Raw genomic sequence first — 20,947 nt, forward strand, 5'->3', positions numbered from 1 at the left:
CGCCCCGCCATGCCGCAGCCGTAGGCAGCCGGCGGCCGCTCCCAGCCCTCGGCCTCCGCGGCCTCCGGGAGGCGCGGCGGCGGCCCGGCGCTGCCCGATGGGCGGCCTGCTGAGCGGCGTCAGCTTCAAGGAGCCCACCACGGTGGAGGACTGCGACTCCACCTGGGAGACCGACTCGGAGCCCGAGGCGCCGGAGCCCGGCGGGGAGCCTCGGCGGCAGCAGCAGCAACAGCAGCAGCAGGAGGGGGTGTGCACCGCCGCGGGAGGCGGGGAAGAGCCGCCCGCCGCTGACGACCGGCCCGAGGAGCCCCCGCGGCCGCCGGAGCAAGGAGATCGGGCGGAGGGGGACGCCGGCGGCCCCGAGCAGGTACCGCCCGCCCTGGGGCACCCCCGGGTCCGGCCCCGCGCTGCGGCGGGCCGGAAGGAGGGAGTGAGGCGGTGTGCCGCCTGGGGAGCGTGGGCCGGTGCCGCCCCGATCTGCGGGACCGCTGGCGGGGAGAGCCGGGGGAGGCCGGGCTGCTCCCGGCCGGAGGCGTCGTGTCAGGGTGCGGATCTCCGCATCTCCACTGTAAGGAGCGGCGCGGGTGCTCGGGCGAGGAAGAGGCCGCTGGCAGCCCGCCTCCATCCCTCGGGCCTGGCCGCTCGCGGGAGCCCCGTGCGGGGCCGGGAGGCGGGTCGTACCCCGCCGGCCTCGGAACAGCCCTGCTGAGAGAAACGAGGCCTCGAGAGCGCTGCTTCCACCGGGAGGTTCTGCGTTACGGTGCGTTTAGTCTGCAACTTGGCCTCGGGATTGAATGGTCGAAGAGCCGGAGTGTTGGGGCAGGCGTGGCAGGGAGGCGTGGCACCCGCCGGCTGTGAGCTGGGGTCCCTCCGCAGCCGTAGCCAGGCTGGCCCTAACGCAACGCACCGCAGCGCTGCTTGGCCATCAGTGTCGCCGGAGTTTGCCCCGAATGCAAAGTGGACCGACTGGGGTTGGGTTTTTGGCTTACAAGCTGCCGCTGTGCAAAATTAAACAAGTATTAGCATTTATTGTTTCATTTCTACTTGATGCACGGTACTGGTGGCTTGCTGATGCCTGTGTCAGCGGCTGTTGCTTGCTCAGGTGAGCACGTTTTGCCTGCAGTCAAAGTTGGGCTGCATGGAAACAAATGCCTGTCAGTAATGTCACACTGATAAGCAATGAGTGTATGGTAACGAAGGCAGTTCTGATCGCGGGAATTTCCCTTTTTAGATGTGGCTTTAACCTATTGCATGCATGTGGCAAGGTGTGGAATTGCTATATATTTTTTTCTCTCTTATTTGACCTTTAGTCTTAGCGTAGAAACTTATTTTAGTAAATTAAACAATTCAAATCTCTTTGCTACGGTATAGTTATAAAGTTATTCATAGTATTAGTGATTAAAAAAAAAAATGTAGAAAATAAAGTGGCTGGAAGCACGTTGAATTCTCTGTAGAGCAATACTCCTTTTTCTTCAATATATGGTGGTTTTTCCAGCGTTCTCCCCAGTCAATGGGATGACTTCCATTGACCTTGATGTGCTCTGGTTGTTTCAGGTCATAGCAAACAGCTGCTGTTCAGGGCAAGGCCTTGTACAACTGCGTTTTCTCTCTGTAGGCTTTCCTTTGGGGGTTTAGAGGTATTTCTTACTAAGATTTAAACTGAAGCTATAAGAAGAGAGTGATACAAAACGGTTCACGAAGGCATTTGAACTACAGATTGGCTTGTCTGTGACTATTTGTTTTCTTCCACAGGATGCAGTGATAGCAATTAAGTCAATTCTTTAATCTTCTGTTAGTGCCGTCTTGGTTGCTTCAAAGTCTTACCTTATACGTTTGGGTGGCGTTAAGTATTCAGCAGAAAGATGTTTGGTGTGTGACCAGACGGTAGGCAAATGCGTGTACTTGTGTATGTCTACATTGCTGAAATATTGTGAAAAATAATTACCTTAATATTACTCAGGTTCAGTATTTGGTGTGTTTATTATCTACTTTTTAAATGTTTCAGAGCAGTGATGGAACCGAGCTGACAGCCAAGCCAAAGAGAAGCTTCTATGCAGCAAGGGATTTATACAAGTACCGACATCAGTATCCAGTAAGAATATTTTACGGTTTAAAATTCTCTTGTTAGTAGAGAGCAGCACACAACCTGGAAAATCCTCAATGTAATGATGCTTAATAAATATGAGAACTAAGAATAGTCATAAAGCTGCTGGAAAGGCCCAATGTATGCCGGCGAGAGGAGGATGAAACAAGGACAGCATCTTCACTCTAGATGTACGTGCAAACACATGAGGTGTGTAAGCCTGGGAATAGGGACAGAATCCCAGAAAGAGATGTATGCATTGAATACTGAAGAGGGCACAGAGAGTCTGGATAATGTATTATTTGTCTCTTGGAAGTTCCTTGAGCCAGAAGTCCAGGTGCTGCTATGCTCGCTGTCTCTCCTCAGTAGGAGAAGGAGGCAGTCAGAAGGAATTAGCAGATCTCTAAACTGCTTACCTGAGCTGAATCTTGAAGTTCTTTTAGTTTTTCTAAAATGCTGAACCTTTATTGTCCTCAAATTATTCCGAGAGCCGAATGTCGCTTTGTGGGTATTCTCAGCAGTGGGTTATGTTTTGTAGACTGATAATGTCCTGTTTTCTTTCTTTCAGCAGAACTTCAAAGACCTCCGATACCAAAATGACCTGTGCAATCTCCGCTTTTACAAAAACAAAATCCCTTTTAAACCTGACGGTGAGTAATCTGTGACAGTAGTAATGATAACAGTAGAATGTTCACCCATAACAATAACAGAGTGAAACTGTTATTTTTACAGTGCTGCTAAATTAGAAGTGTATGGCTATATATTGTATGATTTGAACCTCCTGTATTTGACTAGCATGTTGATAACACGGAGGCTGATAATGCCTAAACCAAAGTTTGCTTCTACTCTAGACAGGTGGTGCTTTTCTTGTGCTGAACAGTACGATGAGATGTTAGCACAACACATTTACACTAGTGGCACTGCCTTTTGTTAAACAAAGATAAAGCTGTTCCACCATGCTTAGCAAACTCTCACTGCTTAAAAAGGGGTGATGGGGATCAGGGTGTTATTCCTAGCACCGTGTGAGGGGAAAATGAATGTGTTGTCACTTCCTCATGTGTGAGAAATTGTTTTGTTATCACTGCTATAATAATCAAAGTCCCTGGTGGTTCTGGTAACAAAGCAGGACTCTCACATGCCTCAGTTGTACTGTGCAAACACAGAACAAGCTGGAAAATGACAAACCCCAAAAACAGAGTTTGCTTTCCTCTTGTCTCTCATACTTTGGCTGCAGACAGATGGAGGAAGCAGAAGGAGACAATAAAACTACTGGTTAAAATGATAGGCAGGAGTCTTGGCACATGAGAGCTCAGCCATTGACAAAGAAGAAAAAACCTTCAAGCAGCAGAGTTCTGAAAGAATGAGGAGGTTACTTTGAAGGTATTTGCAGAGAGATTTTCTCAGCGTGAGAAGAGCTGAAATACAAAAGTGTGTATTTGAATACATAAGGAGTGAGAAATGGAGGCTGCTGTTGAGGGCTGGTCAGAGGCAGGAATCAATCTCTTAGCAGCAAATAGGTTGTGACACTGTAGGATGGGGCAGATCACAAAAGACTGAAAGTGAAGGTATATAGCTTTGTTCTGATGTTACAGAAGGGGACTTCGCAGGCTCCACAAAGGAAGAACACAAAGCAAAAAAAAAAAAGAATCAATGTAGAGTTAAGAAAAAATAAAGAAAAAAAAGCTGCTGTTGTCTAGAAACATGTTCTCAGCAGCATTCAAAGCAGATGTAAAGGTGACAACAATTCACTTCTCAAGGTCAAGAAAAACAATGTTGAGATGAAATACCTAAATTCTGATGGAAAGCTGGAACATTATAAAGAAGGATGTAAAGATGTCAGTATAGCCTGGAAGGTTGAAAATGACAGCTGTTGATAGGCAAGATAGTGAGTGATAATAACCTCAGCAAGTGAGAAGATAAGTCAGGTTATGCAAAAGAAAGATAATAATCCTGAATTTTAGATCTAGGTATACACAGGCCAATGCTGAAGAGTGCATTTTTAGCTTGGCTAGATGAAAAGTTAGATCTGTGAGTTACCAGCAAATTCACTTGCTGAGAGCAGATAAGGAAAGAAAGGAAAAGGTTCAGAGGACCGTGTGGGCCTGAAACAGAAAGGGTTTGGGGTGATCCCTTATAGGCTGGAAAAGGAAGGAGGTATTCTAGAGGATTAGCTAGGAGAAAAGTCTTGGAAGCTAGAGGAGGCCCTGCCTCCTAAGGCAAATTTTAGTTTTTGCAAGGTTTTAAAATTTTCAGGAGAAAATCATGAGTGGTGGTGTCAAGAGTTAGCTGATAGGCCATGAAAGCTGAAGTCGTGATGGCAGAGCTCTGGCTGTGAAGGTATTTTTGAGAATGAGAAAGAATAGTCACCACCTCAACCTAGCCCCGGGTCCATGAGAATATTTAGAGGGAGTTTAAGCTACTGCATTATGGGCTGAAGTAGTGGCGAATGTTACTTAAGGAAAGAAAAGACACTGGTAGAGCAATTCTAGGTCGGAAGGTTAATTCCACAACCTACGGACTCTTGAGTTACCTTGTTTCTAGTCCTCGGAATTCAGTGGGAAGGTTTCAGGTACTTGAAACATAATTACTTTACAAGTTCTGTGGGGTGTGATGAGGGCAGGAGAGCCTCTTAGTCAGATCCTTTTCTAGCCTTGCCTGCACTGTAAACTTTGTGTTCTTATCTCTTTGGCTACTTTCTCTGTTTATTTTATTTTTTTTAAGTACAAAGGGAGTTTTCACTTGGTATTGGGACTGACATGGAAAATTTCACTAGGCAGAGATATCCCAGGTGTAATAGGAGACTATTCAAATGGTGCTTTGGGCTTTTTAGGTCACTCCCGTGCTATTTGAATTTGGGAGAAGCCATGCTGCCATGGTTGAACTGCTGGTTTCAGACTAAAAATATGCTAATACTGGCTGTTCATGGGAAGAGAGCATAGATTTTTGGAACAAGTAACGTCCTTGTATGTACGTGTACAGTGCTTGGAAAGACACCCTGGTCTGTAACTGAATTTCATGTATGTGGTCTCGATGTGAAGAATGATTGATTTTCTTTTAGATGTACTTTGTCTCCTTTTTCTGTCACTCTGTCATTGCAAGAAGAACTGACTAAATGCCACAACTGTTTTCAGACTACTAAAAGCTGAAATTTCCATTTGATGAGCTTGACCTGAACCTCCAAAGTCCAACTTATAGCAATGGCATCAATACTCTTGGCCACAGAAAATTGCCAAAGATTTTCAAATCTTAACATTAGTTGTAGCTGGAGAGATTCCTAGAATGAAAGATTTATTGAAGTGTTGAGGCCTTACTCTACTAAGATGATAAATATGCAGAGCTTTCTTGTGTTAAAGCAATGGCAGTTGACTCATGTTTCAATAGTATACTTAAGTGGTTTGTCGATTACCGGTCAGAGTGATTAAAGAAAACTAGAAAATGAGAATATTTTCAAAATTGTTTTTCTTTAAGTTATTGTCATGTATCCTCAGGTGTTGTAAGTCAGTTTGATAAAATTCTTGTTTTTAATTAAGTTTCAGCAACAAGATAGTTTTTAATAGACCTTATTTTACACAGTATATGAAAGTTAAAGCATGTATTCTGTCAGTATGATGCACTTGACGTGTACTTTCTTTATGTAGCTGAAAGCTGGTTTTGGTGGCCACCTAACAGTTTTTTCTAACTATTTTTATGCAGGAGTATATATTGAAGAAGTCCTAAACAAATGGAAAGGAGACTATGAAAAACTGGAACATAACCACACGTACATACAGTGGTTGGTCACCTACTACCTATTTCTATTTCAAAGAATTAAGTGGATCAAGTGTTTATGTACTGTCAGCTGTAATTCGTTGTTTCTTTTAACAGGCTTTTCCCACTGAGGGAACAAGGTCTGAACTTCTATGCGAAAGAATTAACTACATATGAAATTGAGGTAATACACGTTGAGCTTAAAACAAACCATCACGTTAATATTGATACCTAACTACTTCTTGTTACGTAGAGTTGTTTTTGTACAACGCAGAAGTACTTGCTTTAATGCGGCTTTGAATTTTGGATGTTTTCTTTATTAGGAGTTCAAGAAAACAAAAGAAGCAATTAGAAGATTCCTTTTGGCGTACAAAATGATGCTGGAATTTTTTGGAATAAAACTGATTGATAAAACTGGAAACGTAGCACGAGCTGCTAACTGGCAAGAAAGATTTCAGCATTTGAATGAGTAAGTAATGACATGTACTCAACGCTCTAGAATTGCTGTAGAATCTCTTTAGTCTTTTGTTTCCTAGAGAAAGGGAAGATATATTTTTCCAAAGATTGCCAGGAAAAAGATAAAAAAGAAATACTCCATGTCTAGTTTGTGTCTGTATGTGTACATTCTTCCTTCCCCTTCCTTTATATCTTAAAATCATATCAGAATCTTTTGAGTTGGAAGAGAACCTTAAAGGTCATCCGGTCCAAATCCCCTGCAATGAACAGGGACATACACAGCTACATCAGGTTGCCCAGGGACCCTTCCAGCTTGACCTTGAATCTCTCCAGGGATGGAGCATCCACCGCCTCTCTGGACAGCCTGTTCCAGTGCCTCACTATGCTTATTATAAAAAACTTTTTCCTTATATCCCATCTAAATCTCCCCTCATTTAGCTTGAAACCATTTTCCTTTGTCTTATTACCAAAGAGTCTGTCTCCTTTCTTATAGCCCCCTTCAGATTTTGAAAAGCTGCTCTCAAGTCTTCCCTGAGACCTGGGAGGTCCTATAGTCCTCTCCTTTGGTTGTGCTTCTTGCCTTTTAAGGGGCTGACATCATTGCATTCCATGCAAATATGACTTGAGATGGTGCTGAAGAAGATCACAGTTCCAGACTAATTTGCCTGTCTTGCTATGGGATGCTGTCACTTGACCCTAAAGTTCAGCTTCTCGGTTATAGAGAATGGGATGCTTGTCTTTGTAGTCACATTTTTTTTTTTTGAGAAGAATCAAATTCTCCACACCTGTATGGAAGCTGACTAATGAGGATATTCCTCCCTCCTCAAAACATTTTCTATTTTGAATTTGATACTTATTAACTACAGTGCTTAAGTGGAGAGGTTTAGACATGTATTGAGTCAAACCTTACCTTCAGCTTTCAGCAGCAGACCATTTGTCACCTTACTTCATCATTATGCTGAGAGTAAATTTGCACTGAATTTTGTCCAGTGCAGATGTTTTCAAAATTTCTTTTCAGATCTTGTGATTGCTTTATTTTTAGCTCTAAGGCCAGAGGTAGTACTAGTAAGTTTTCTTGCAGTATTTTGTTCTCCTGTCTAAATGAAAACTTGGTTCTTAAGGTAAGATTGCTGGTAGCTACATCTGAGTGAATAATAGGGATAATTTGTTACTAATTTCACTCAAATTTTATGAGCCAACTAACAGGGACATGCTCAGAATGCTCAGTCAGAGTCAGGCCACAGATAAAATGAAGTTTCAGGAGACCCAAAGGTCACTCACTGCACATTCATACATTGTAATTACTATGTTGTTATAATACAAAGTAATTATATGAGATTTTATTTGTATACACACTATTATGTAGCTACTCATTATAATACTAGTGAGCAGCTATAGTACTTTAAATCAGGAGTTGTGATCATTTTAACCTAACTTCTGCTGTGTAAATTTTAGGTGTTTAAGTTATACTGTTTACTCAGATGTGTTTACGAGGGACTTCACACTTCAGAAGAAATTTCAGAAGATAAATTTATTTCATCTACTGCCTCAGTGCCTTTTGCAGACATTAATTTTCAGTCCCAGCATCCTTGCAAAGGAGGTACTGGCAGGCTTCATCAACTGTGAGAAATAAAACTACAGAAAGCTTGAAGTATATATCTTGAGTGATTAAAAATGAATGAGAAATTGTATTTCCAGTTCTGTTCCTGTAAGGCTTTTCTTTTCTGATTCAATGGATTTTTTTTTTTTTAACCTTTCTTTTCAAAGGTCTCAACACAACTACTTGAGAATCACTCGAATTCTGAAAAGTCTTGGTGAACTTGGATATGAGAGTTTCAAATCTCCTCTGGTAAAATTTATTCTCCATGAAGCTCTTGTGGAAGATACCATTCCCAATATTAAGCAAAGTGCTCTAGAATATTTTGTGTATACTATTAGAGACAGAAGAGAAAGGAGAAAGCTTCTGAGATTTGCTCAGCAACATTATTCACCATCAGAGCATTTTATCTGGGGACCCCCAAGAAAACAGAAGTCAGAGGGAAGCAAAACAAATAAAAAGCCAGCATCTCCAATTTCTATTCACAGTAGTTATATTTCTAAGCATAAGAAACTGAAAGAGCCTAAGAGTACATCCACGAGCGGAACCTCTGCTAGTAAAGCAACTGAAGAGAGAAAAGTAGAAATCACAAAAAATGGAGAAGAAAATGATCAGGATGAACAAGAAATGAACTGTGATGCTGTTAAGCAGAGCAGTGAAAAGAACAGCAGTACTGATACTGGTCAGCTTTCAAAATCAGAAGAAATTCACGATCCTTCAGACAAAAAAGAGGACGCTTCTCAGTCCAAAAAGGATGATGAAAATATGGACAATGACTGTGGAAACCATCCAGGTGTTATAGATATATCTTTATGTGACACTGAGAATTGTTCAAATAACGTGTCATCAGATCTACAAGATAGCCTTGATAAGGATTCACCTTCAGGGGGAACCACTACAAAAACCAAGGATGAGATCAAATTATGAATCAGAGGTTAAAAGTCTTTGCTTCATAATGAATGAAGCAAATTATTCATCAGTTCTTCATTCCGTGTGAAATTTACATCTAATCTAGTATAAAACGTTCATGCTTGTTGGGAATGCATCGGATTAGGCTTCTGTTATGCTAATGAATTTTGCTTTTTTTAATCTCAGTTTATCAGGTGAGAATCAAGTGTAGTTGTTTTAAACTATTGTGTAAACTCAAAGCCTAGGAATTCATAATGTTTTCCAGACATATTGCATAGGAAAACAAAAAATAGCACTTTTTCTCATTAAATTCATCCAGTATTTATTTATTTATTTTAAAATGTAACTTTCTAGTAAGCCTTGGAACATCCAATTTGAAATTTGTTTTAATATGCTTTCAGTGTTGATTTCTTTTTATGAAATGACTAGAAATTATTTCAAGAGCAAAATTTTTCACAAGTGGGTTTTCCTTGGGAACTATGTTCATGTCGAATGGCAGCATTTGCACAGCATCTTTTACCTTAGATTAGCACCCTTGTCTGAGACAATAGATCTTGAAACATCCTATGCAGCTGGATAGCCATTACATCAAATAAATGTGTAACTTACGGTGAAACTGTATACACAGCTTTTGGGTACAAGGAAAGTTGCACTTTATCTTTTAGTCTCTTTAAAGCTTTCTCATGCCTCATTTGCTGCTCCTGCTAATTTGGGTTGTGAGGTGGAGTCATTCTTAGATTTGGTCTCAGCATGAAAGCTCTCTGTTGATCATCAGTTGGCTTTGGCAGCTGGAAAGCCCCTTTCCCTAGGGATCAACCACCAGCAGCTCAAAAGCGGTTCTGTTTGTTTGTTTTTGTTTGTTTGTTTTCCCCATAGCAAAACACTGCTTAGCCATCAGAGCCGTTGGAGGAAATGTCACCTGGCACATCCAGCTGAATCTGAACTAAATTTGGGTGAGGTCTGTGCAGTGCAGAATCTCCTGATGCTGGCCTGTGGTAGGAAGCCAGTCCTGCTGGTCTGTGAGTGAAAGGAATTTCAAATCTTTGCTCTCCATCAGAGATTTTTCACTTTTTTATGTTATTTAATAGGTTGAGAACTGAGAAAAGCCCATCTGCCAGCCTGGCTAGAGCAGATAAGAATTTCAGTTTTGTTTACTTAAGGACCACGTGATTTTCCTGAGCATCTTTTTTCTAAATTCATGCCATTCGGTCAAGCAAGATGCTACCCAGCAGGTTAATTTATACCGTATAGATTAAGATGCAGTGTAGGTAGAACTCATGCTTTCTACAGTCCTAAAATAGTCTACTATATGTATTTTCTATTTTAAAGTGTATATATTATTATCCACTGCCTTTAATGTATTTTTGATGAAATATTATAAAGCAAATACCTGACTATGGTTTGAGTGTCAGAGTGCTGCAAGACTTCATTCGAGTCTTGTAACTCAAAATGACAGTCTTCAGGGGTTTAAAAACATAGATGAAATGTCTTGTATTTTTCTCTATCACTGATTTCCATTATGGCAGTGCATCATCTCTTTCTTTTCCCAGGTAGCTTTGTTTCTTGGGGTCAAACAGAGTTATGATTAGAGATCTTGGTACCTATGGAGGAAGATTAAGCTCTTTCCATCCAAAAGAGACAGAGGGAAGTTATATTTCTACTTTTTCTGTGTTTTCTTGTAAGGAAAGGATTGTATGTAAATGTTTTCAGTTGTGTTTTTTTGTTTGTTTGTTTTTAAGCATAGCCCAGGTTGCTCAGCAGGCATTGAGTCTGTCTGAATGGAAATGTCCAAGAGAATTCCCTCATGAAGTCAACGCTTCATGAAAGATGAACAACTCAGCTGGTGCTGAGAATGACGTTCAGATTGCCTGGTCTTGAACTCGTCCCTGACCTTCTGAGCAGAAGAGGGCAGAAAATGCTTAGATAAAATTAGTCTATGTAGCTAAAGACTCCAACCCTACACATACACTCAGAGAGGACAGTTCTGTATTCTGCCTATGACTTTTTAAATCTTGAGTGCCTAACCACGCCAACTTAATAGCGTTGTTTTAACATAGTTATTACTTGAATGGCATAGGGAAAATTTACACTGTGTATGAAGAACAGAAGTATAAGCTAGTTATCCAGAACCTTCAATTTTTAGACTTCAGTATTGAGGTTAAACATTTTTTTTTTTAAATTGCATAGTGTTCAAGTGGAATAGGAGTCAGTAGGGGTTTTATTATATTTATATTGTAATTTGATTGAACATGATCTCAGGAGATTTTCCTTCATTTGACTTCTGAACAACAGAAAGAGAAATATAGCTCTTTAACCAGAAAGCTGGTTGTAGCTTTCTGTGGGATGCACGCCCAAAAAACTTCACTGCAATATGTTATTCTGTTACTGCCACGTCTTGCACCTACCCTGCATGTGCTTGCTGGCTGCCCACTCTTACTTAAGTACTTAATGTAAAAGTTGACTTTTTTTTTTTACAATGGCAGAACTGTATGCATTAAGGGTCCAGCGTGTCTGAAAATAGAATTGAGAACTTTGCAACTTGTACCTGTATTAACTTTTTTTTAAAATCCCCAGCTCAGTACATTGCTACCACTGTTATTCAATAGAGAAGTGAGAACAGTAGTGATATGTCAACTACCTGTGGAGAACTTTGGGATGAGAAAAGTTTTGTGTGTCAGTTGGCCTCCTTCTGTAAACTGTGTCTTATATCCGTGTCAGCAGACTGAAGTGTCTCCCATGAGACTCTTCAACTTTAAGTGACAAATTTGCTCTGCGTAAAATGTGATGGCGTATCGTTGTTTTCATAGAGGAGTTTTCTTCTGATTTTGCAAGTGCTTGAATGAGGGATTCATTGCAGAGCGATGAATGTGTAGCATCCCACTGAGATTTTTGAGGACCGAATGGGTGCGATGCATTTTATTACAGACTTGTGTCCTTGGCAGCTAGATGCACCCTGTGCTTGTTTGTAAATATTGGCTTTGAGGTTTTCAAGAATTCTCATAAATGCTAATATTTCATTACTTAACTATTACTTCAGCAACCGAGTGTGCGCAAACAAAGTCAGGACACTTGCTCACTATTAAACTGTTTAGTTTTTTTTTTTAATCTTGCTGTGCACTTAAATATTCAGGGATTTCTGTGTGCTTCTGTCATAATGTGTGTTGGCCCAGTGTTTTACTAGGATCTGAGCTATTCACATATTAATTGAATGGAACCTCCCATATAGGGGTTCTTACATCTGAGCAGCCTCTGCTACTGAGGGAGAAGTGTGCGTATTCACAGGTCTGTGAATTTGACTCTACGTATCCTCTGGTGAGGGTTCACAAATGTGTGACTTGACAGAATGCTAACGAGTGCATACACGTGAGTGAAGGCAATTGTACAAGGCATGAAAAAATACAGCATTTTAAGATTAGTTCCATCGCTGTGCCCTACTTGCTGGGACGTGACTGTGTCTCAGTACCTGAGGATGGTGTAGCCTACAGGCCAAAAGCTTGGATTCACAAGGCGTGCACCGCCAGCCGTTCAGATAAGAAGAGCACTTACACATTTACACGTGTCTAGGGGCAGGACTGCGTTATTGGTGTCTATTGCTTGTATTTAAAGGTTTGATCCTGAAGGATACTAAATATATTTGCAGTAAGCCTTTGAGAGCTGTTCTGTGGATTGGTCAGCTCCTCAGTTTCCTGCTCTAAGTTAACAGCAATCTAATGTATTAAGCATTTGTATAATCACAGTTAATATTTCATGTAACCCAATATAAACCTGTGTGAATTGTTCCAGGAAAATACTAACAATCTGCAGTTACATATATCTACTAAACTCAGAAAGTTTACAGACCTTATGAGCTTTGTTTAACTTTGATGGATATCAAAATTACCTATAAGGTAAGTCAAGGAATTTTAAATGGAAAACAGCTTTTTTTTTTTTTTAAATAAAATTTGTTTATGTCTGTTTAATTGAATTATTTTGTGCCCCTTTCTTTTTCTGACAGTTGTGACAGTAATGATTTGTCTAGTGCCTGAGAAGCGAGGGAGGAATAAATTGCTACTGATTCATCTGTTGTAGAGTCCACTTGGTAACAGCCTTTTGTGATAGTATTTGTGATACAAACTGAATTGCTGTAGACAATTTCTAACCATGCTTATGGCTGATTATGGCTAAGAGGCAAGTCTTTTTAGATGTCATGTTGCCCAATATGATACTGCAGTATTGAGGAAAAAATAATCTCATAGAACTGGAAAACGTTTTCCTTTTAGAAGATGCAGAATTGCTCATTCTTATTAAAAAACAAGTGATCATAAATATGTTAATGCAGAACTAATCACCAATTATGGTAAAATACATATTTAAATGAATACGTACCTGTTCTTGTGCCATACATTTAAAGGTAGTATATTAAATTTTCGTGACAAAAGTAGTATTTATGGGTAGGATGCACAAATGTGAATGAAATTTATCCATTAATGAAGTTGACAAAATCATGTTAATGGTGTGCAGTAGATTATAACCAAAGATATATTGAGCCTTGTATCCTGTGAGCAGCGATGGCCACCAACAGTTTGTAGTGTGGAAGAAAAGATAAAGGCTTTTTTTTCCTCCATGCATTTTAATTTTATCCTCTCATGATTCAGCCTTGACAATCTCTTTTGGCAGTGAGCTCCATATTTTAATTTTGTTTTGTTTGGCAAAAGTAATCTATTGTTCGTCTCAAATCTGTTCATTCAGGATTTGCTAGCATGTTTGAACACAATTACTGAAAGTACTGTAAGATGAACAGTAGTACATTTCCTGCTGTTTTTAAAAGCCTTTGGAAATTCTAATAAGATACCTGTTTAGGCAGAAAATGTCACTTGCCCAATGCTGCTGCTATCTTACTTGTCCCTTCAGAATAAATGTTTACACATAAATCCTCCTGTATGAAGTACTGGAAGTCAGATTCCAAATCCAGAAGTGAATTGCATTTCTACTGGTGTGAAAGCAAGATCAGTCAGTGGAAAAACCTTTTCCTAGCCGGTGTCTGAGCAAAGTGATGCTGGATCTGAACTCAAGTAATAAAAGCACGTATTTGAGCGAACATAAATGGTGTGACATGATTATGTAGAAGACAAAAAGCTTGTCTGGCGTGTGCTGAGAACCATATTCCTCATTCCATATTTCAGTGACTAATTTTGATGCATGTCTCCATTTCCAATTGTGATTGAATATAGTAACCACTTAAATAGTATTCTCACTGTCAAAGGGAGCTTGAAAATGAAGAGTCAAAAAGGCCTGCAGATGGACTCAGCTCGACTTTCATGTTGCAGTTGGGACCATAATAGTAGAGTCACTGCTCACAGGTATTTAAATACAATCCTCCAAGGGGAATCTAAATTGTGTCTCTGTAACATCTGTGAACCATTTATTTTCCTGAAATCTCTTCCTCTTACAGCCTGCATTTTTAGTATACTTACTCTTAAGACTCCAGCAGAAATTGAAAGTTTATTTTAAAGAATATATTTAAAACATGCCATATGTAGTGGGCTCTTAAAAGATAGTTCAAGAGCTATGGAGATCAAGTGAAGGGAGACCTCCTGTGGCTTTGCTCTTCTAATCACTTATATTTATTTTCAAAAGCATAAAGCTGTTCTTTGAAAAATGACAAATGCGAGAATTAGCAAATTGTTCTGAAAGAAGACTCTTCTTAGGAACTTGGCACTTCTTAATTCTACCTTGCTTACAAGTCTAGTGGTATATTCATCAGCTAAGGTTTATTGTGAAATATACTGAATGTATTTACTACTGTGGCTAGCAGCGTGAAATTTACTGTTTGCAGTAAAATGGGTTATGGCATTTATATTTTTGGGACCTGCTGAAGCATGCTTGCTGGTTATTAGTTGCTCCTTTTCTGACTTGACCTGTTCCTTTGTTGTTTGCCCTCTAAGCAGTTTGAGTTGAGTGACAGATAATGAGGTATAGTTTTGCACTGATGCAGATTGGAGCTATTGCACACTTCACTGTTAAAACTTACTCTAATAAAAGAAGGTGTGGTAACTGCAAAAATAAAAAAAATAAAAAAAAAAAAAGAAAAGGAAAAAGAAAGGAGACCCAACGATTTTTACTTGAGAACTGAAACAGCTACATGTCCGTTTTTATGAAATATTCTGCTCTCTTCTGTGTTCCTTTGCAGTGTTTAATTACAGAATGCCGTGCATGTTTGGTAGCACCAATACCATATGTATGTGGTAGGAGTGGTAACCAGTTTTGGGTTTGTAACTCACTCTAAAGATATATTTTATAATTCTGTAACTGTATGGCAATGTTATGCCAAAAAATTGTACAAACATAAAAAGCAATAGTTTACGTTGCTTACTGCTATATTTTCAGTCGCTTGTTTGTAAAATGAAATACTTGGATTTCCTTTCAGGTAAATATATTTTTAATAACAGCAGCCAAAAATCTCTAAAACTAATAAAGCTTCTTCATTTAGCAGCATTGTTTTAACAACATGTACAAATACTGTGTACATCTAATACTGTGTAATTGCTGTTCAGCACTTGTTTGTATAGTCTTCTATAAATGTACTAACACCTGAAAGTAGGGCATTAAAGGCTCTGGTCCTCCTTTTTCTTTTGTCAGCGGCAAAACCACCATGGACAGCAGAGCATCGAGGAAAGGCCCAGAGAGTGCTTTACTAAAATGTGTTGGGGGAGTTTTGATGTGTCTTTTCTTTAAGTGGGGAGGGGGGAGGGACACAACACCAAAGAAACAGATGTGCTCGGACAACCTTGTGTGAGAGCATTTTCACAAGATTAAAAGGTAAAATACACAGAAACCCTGCAGAGCTGGGACCTTTTCGTATTACCTCCAAGTTGCTGTCCTTTTGTATGGCAGCTTCATCCGAGCCCCACAAACTTGCGTGAGGACCAGCTCATACATGGGTTGTCTTTCAGCAGCTCTGTGTCCCTTTTCCTCCTGGAGGAGGAATCTGTGGGTGCTCTGAATCCCCAGATGTTGGAGACCAAGATTCTCATCTTGTAAAGAGAGGGCAGGTGCTCCGTGTGTGGAAGGAGTGTTTCATGTGTGGTCTGTGTCGCTAATGAAGCTTGGAGTTAAGATGGGTATGCTGACTGACTCCTGTGTTGATGTGTCACCCAGTGAAGGAGTAGGTAGGCAATACCATGATGTGCTGGTGTGTTGGTTTCCCTAAGAAATTCAGTCACAGTTCCCTGAAAGCAGGCTGAAACACCAAGGTAGCTTGGATGGTTCATTGCTCCTTTGCAAAGACAGGAGGCAGTTACCTTCTTTAACCTTGAAACATAAACTTTACGACCAAGGCTTATGGTCTGTGTGTGGACACTGCTATTACATTGCTGCTTGTTTTACCAGCGACTTGGGCTTCTGAGCACATCTGCAGCATAAAGAGCAGTCCTACGTGAGCACTGACCCTCATGGATGTCAGAGCTGCTTCTGGGGAGTTTTTTGGGGGATGTTACAAGGGCAAGAGCATAGACTAACGTGTCACAGCTGCCTGGCCCTAGGTAAATTCAAACAAGGGGTAGCAAAGTGAGAGCTGGGCCTGCACCTTCCCTGCTGCCTGCCCAGGCCCAGGGGCGCACACCCAAACCATGTCTTCAGTGCCTCTGGAGAGCTGCCTCTGTTGTGCAGGGAGTGAAGTGACAGGGTTCTGTTCTGCTTCTGTTGTTTTGTTGGGATTATTTTTTTCTGACAGAGCTGTGCCGAAAAATGGAGATGAGGTTACTTTATTTTGGTGTATGCAGATGGTCTAAAGCAAGGCCTAAAATGTTTATAATGGTCACGTTAATTGCAAAAATGTGATTTAGCTAACAAAACCAGGGAGCTCTCTTCTTAGAATTACATTTTAATGAATTTATTACACTTTGTTTATCTGGGCTGAGTAAAAAACTGGACGATGAAGTATTAAATGTCTTCATTCCCTGAGATCACACAGGCCAACCATTATCACTTCCAAGTGAAACCAGTGGGAGTGATGGGAGAGCAGCTGCAGTTTGAAGTTAATCCTCTAAAGAAGCAGCAGAAATATTTACCAGTGTGTTTTGTGGCTATAAAGATATATAATGACACAGCTTTTTAAACATGAGCTTCGCATAATGTTCTAATTAGTGGTAGAAGTCAAAGCTCTGGTATGGCTTTGTTGATTTGTTTGCACCCTATATGAAGGTTATACTTTGACTCCACTGAGGGATGATTACAAATAGTCCCCCGTGTTGTCCCCGTGTTGAAAGGCCAGGCTGGAACGGAGAGCCATGCAAGTAAGGCCTCTGCTCTCACCTCTCCGATGATGCTGTAATCAAACATGTTTTGTTTTCACTTGGGGAGAGGGGCTGCAGATTTGGCCTTCTGAGCACAAGCTTGGGATCTGCAGCAGCCAAGGTTAGGGCTAGGCAGAGACCTGGTGCCTGTGGACTCAGTTACGCTCTGTGTGCTCATGGAGCATGACTGCCTGCGCAAGTGCAATGACCTGCAGCAATTACTTGCAGCTCAGAACTTTCTTTAAGGTTAAAAACAGAATGATTTTGCATGAGTTTTCCCTATGAAAAGCCAATTTATGAAGGTTTAATTACACCCACCTATTTGCCTTATCTGATAAACCCTTGGAATGCTTTTAAAATGTTGATATAGTGTGCGCAAACCATTGGACAGTTTTGCAGGCAATATTCTATAGACGTCGTAATTTCAAGACTTACTGAGTGTAAGAAGAGCATTTAAAATTCAACTGGTTCTTTCTATTTTTATTTAATGTATAAATCAGACATAATTCATGCATAGCTCCTTCCAGGTTTAGACATTTATTGAACACTATGTATGGTTATAATCGTTTTGTGGCAGCTGTTTCAAATTTCAGAATAGAAACAGGGGAGAATAGAGGGGGGGAAAAAAAAACAACAAAAACCAACCCTCACACTTTCCTTTCTCCAGTTTCCTTTGAAAGCTTAAACAAGGAAGCTTCAGACTTTTGGCTTCAAAACTGGCATCTGAAATTATGGCTTTAAATTACTCCTGAGAACTAGGCCTGGAGTCCTTCAGCCCTGCATGAGACCCTCAATTACTTTGAAGAAAATCTGTCTTATTTAGTTAACTAAAAATGCAGAATATACATAGTAGAAATTTTGAGGCATTTTTCAGCCCCCAATCTCCACCTGGGTCTAGATGCTGAGGGGGAAATGGGGACATTCATTCTCCAGGCTACATCAGGTACCCCCCCCTGTTGCTCACAGTTTCTTTCCTTGCTCAGTTGCTACTGCCTTTCCTAAAAGCAAAAGCAGACTTTTCTCAGCTCTCCAGGCTGTCCTAAACTGGCACCTATATTTTCAAGTCTTTTATTGTTATCCCACCCTTAAACTGTGCAGACACCTGGCACCAAGCTGTGCTCCCTCAGTGAGTTGCTGACAAACCTGTGACCACCACAGTAAGGCCACACAGCCCTCTCTGGCAGTGAGGACCAGCAAGGAAAGGCTGCCATCTCTTGGGACACTGAGAGCCCTGCTCAGGTCAAGAGTACGTGGGGAGTGCCATTGCTTTAAGGACACAGGTAGGTGACTGCAATGAGCACTTCCTTGGCTTAATATGTAATTCTTCAAAAGATTATACAGGTATCAGAGTTTGTTTGTGATAATAAGACCCAGTGCCGTAAAGCTAGCAGCAATATGTCCCGGTAGTGCTTTTTAGAAGCTTTTCACCACTTTGGATGAAATGCCGCTGACAAAAATTCAATCTTGAAATCTCCTGCAACTATGGGATAATGAAGAAATGTTGCTGAGTCACACTTGCGGAGGGTAAGTGCCTCCTGGGGGCATGGCTGGGAACACCGATGCCTTGTTCGGATGTGTCCCCAAATGCAGCAGATGTGAATGATTAAGTAACATGCCCAGTGGCACATTCTCTGCTGACTCATTTGCTGCACTGCTACTGAGATAACAGGCATCCTACCAAGTAAATTCAGGGCCAGGACTTTGCAAAGAGCTTTTCTTATAAAGTCAGAATGATGATAAGTTTATATAGTAAAAGTCACATTGTAGTTCAAGGATATTGCTGGGGAGAAGCTGAATCCTCTGGGAACTCCTTGCTGAAATCAGAAAAGAGGCAAATGCCGTGCCAGAGACTCTTCTGTTCACACCTGAATAAGTCCCAGTGACCATCATCCACTTTGTCAGAAATAATTTGGGAGCTTATATAAATCCCAGTCTTGAAAGACTGAAGTCTACGAACAAAGGTGAAGGTGGGACTTTGGTGCCCAAATGCTACCTCGCTGCTTGGCTATGAAATCAAAAATATCAAATGAAAAAAAATGTTGTGACAAGAGCAAAACCTGAGATGAAGATAACTCCAGTTCTGGGTTTGTCCAACACTAATAGTCTCACCAGTTAGGTCAAATATCTCCTGCATGCCTGATGCTCCAGTTCAGTGTCTCCGGTGGTAAAATTCCAGTGTCAGGAGGCAGATGGCAACTAGTGAAATGTCACAGTGATCTGCATGGGGTGATGCTAAGAGAAAAGGCACGGGAAGGAGTCTGTTGAGTAGGAGGGTTCTGACCCAAGAATGCTGCTCAGATAATGACTTGGATGAAAAAAGGAGCTTCCAGGCCATGGTGAGATGGGCTGTGCACAGACCGGAGGAAGTGCTCTGCTCTCTTCTACTCACTCTACTCAGTCAAAACTGAATGTCATTGACTTGGAGATGAGTAGAAATGATGAGTGATTCAGGAGAGGCTTATGTTACATTCCAAATCCTGATGCATTTATGGTTCTGTGAATCTAATTTCACCTTCCAGTAATGGGAGCTAAAAGCTTTATTAAATAGCTGAGCCTATCTTGATTGGTATTTCCTCCTGTAAATTTTAGCGGAGCAACTGCCCCTCCTCACAGTTCTTGAATTTTTGGTCTGAGCACAGCATTCTGGATACACCAACAAGCTCTGCACCAGATCTGGGTGCCTGTGCTCAAGGGCAGCTCCAATTCATGGCAGCTCTGTAACCTCGGATCACACTGCTGTGAAAAGAGCAGTGGGAGAAAAAGCTGTCAGACGCCTCCTTGGGCTCTCCCTGCTTCACTCAGGAGCTGTGGTTAAGCTCAGCTGGTCCTTGCCTGAGCTCTGCTGCAGCTGTCCATACACCTGGCCTTGCTTCTGACTGAGCTGGATGACCTGACTCATACGGTATGACCAGCCTTGCAGTAAAAATCACCATTGTTATTTTTCAATTAGCAGCAGCTGTGAGCATTGCAGTGCTGCTGGTGCCTGCTCCCCACAGTGCCACAGCCCCAGGGCCTGCTAGCTGTCAGCATCTCCCTGCAGCTGGTGGCTTTGCTGGCACTTGTGGGCTCAGACTTTCTCCTCAGCACCCCTCAGCTGTCCTGACTTTGGGCCGGTGCCATTTCCGCTCCTACCTCCTCCCACTAGTTGTTGTTTGCATCACTTTTCAAGAAGAAAACTCAGGACCAAAACCAATGGCAGTTACGTATTTATTAATTGTATCCATGTTCGCACTTGTGTTAATGACAGCACTGCCAACCATAGTGAGAGGCTGTTGCCTTTCTCCGGAGGGTAACTTCACTGGGTTAGAGGCTGCCTCCAGCCTGCAGGTACCATGCCAGGCTCAGGCATATAGAAAACACTCAAATATAAAACAATATAATCACTAGAATGCTTGGGATTTACACAGTGCTATCTGCATAGATCATGGCATTATTTCAGTTTCTGTGTGAATTTCACACTGGTTTCTTCTTGACCACTAGGATGATCAGAAGGCTGGAGCACTTCTCATATGAAGAAAGGTTGAGGGAACTGAGTTTGTTTAGCTTGGAGAAGAAAAAGCTCCAGAGAGACCTCATTGTGGCGTTCCAGTATTTGAAGGGAGCATATAAACAGGAGGGAGAAGGGCTGTTTATGAGGGTGGATAGTGATAGAATGAGGGGGGGGTGGTTTTAAACTGAGACAGGGGAAGTTTAGGTTGGATATTAGGAGGAATTTTTTCACTCAGAGGGTGGTGACGCACTGGAACAGGTTGCCCAAGGAGGCTGTGGATGCCCCATCCCTGGAGGCATTCAGGGCCAGGCTGGATGTGGCTCTGGGCAGCCTGGTCTGGTGGTTGGCGACTCTGCCCGTGACAGGGGATATGAAACTAGATGATCTTTATG

General features: G+C 41.4%; 1 protein-coding gene across 2 annotated transcripts; it reads left to right on the forward strand.

The window, feature by feature from the left end:
- The first annotated feature begins 6 nt into the window (after positions 1-6).
- OGFRL1 (opioid growth factor receptor like 1) lies at positions 7-15,395 on the forward strand. Of its 2 annotated transcripts, none has more exons than XM_015284795.4 (7): positions 7-367; positions 2,006-2,092; positions 2,652-2,733; positions 5,777-5,855; positions 5,948-6,014; positions 6,154-6,299; positions 8,054-15,395. In XM_015284795.4, the coding sequence occupies exons 1-7, from the start codon at positions 98-100 to the stop codon at positions 8,808-8,810; spliced, it is 1,488 nt and encodes a 495-aa protein (XP_015140281.2). In that variant the 5' UTR covers positions 7-97; the 3' UTR covers positions 8,811-15,395. The 2 variants fall into 2 exon arrangements, with proteins under 2 accessions (XP_015140281.2, XP_015140282.2); XM_015284796.4 differs by having other exon boundaries at positions 2,655-2,733.
- Positions 15,396-20,947: the final 5,552 nt, after the last annotated feature.

This window comes from Gallus gallus, chromosome 3 (assembly GCF_016699485.2).
Source record: "Gallus gallus isolate bGalGal1 chromosome 3, bGalGal1.mat.broiler.GRCg7b, whole genome shotgun sequence".
Lineage (NCBI taxonomy): Eukaryota > Metazoa > Chordata > Aves > Galliformes > Phasianidae > Gallus > Gallus gallus.

Coding starts and splice junctions, on each gene's coding strand:
- OGFRL1 (XM_015284795.4), top strand. CDS start 98: ATGGGCGGCCTGCTGAGCGGCGTCAGCTTCAAGGAGCCCACCACGGTG. Junction 2,093..2,651: donor AGTACCGACATCAGTATCCA/GTAAGAATATTT, acceptor TCTTTCTTTCAG/CAGAACTTCAAAGACCTCCG. Junction 6,300..8,053: donor AGATTTCAGCATTTGAATGA/GTAAGTAATGAC, acceptor TTCTTTTCAAAG/GTCTCAACACAACTACTTGA.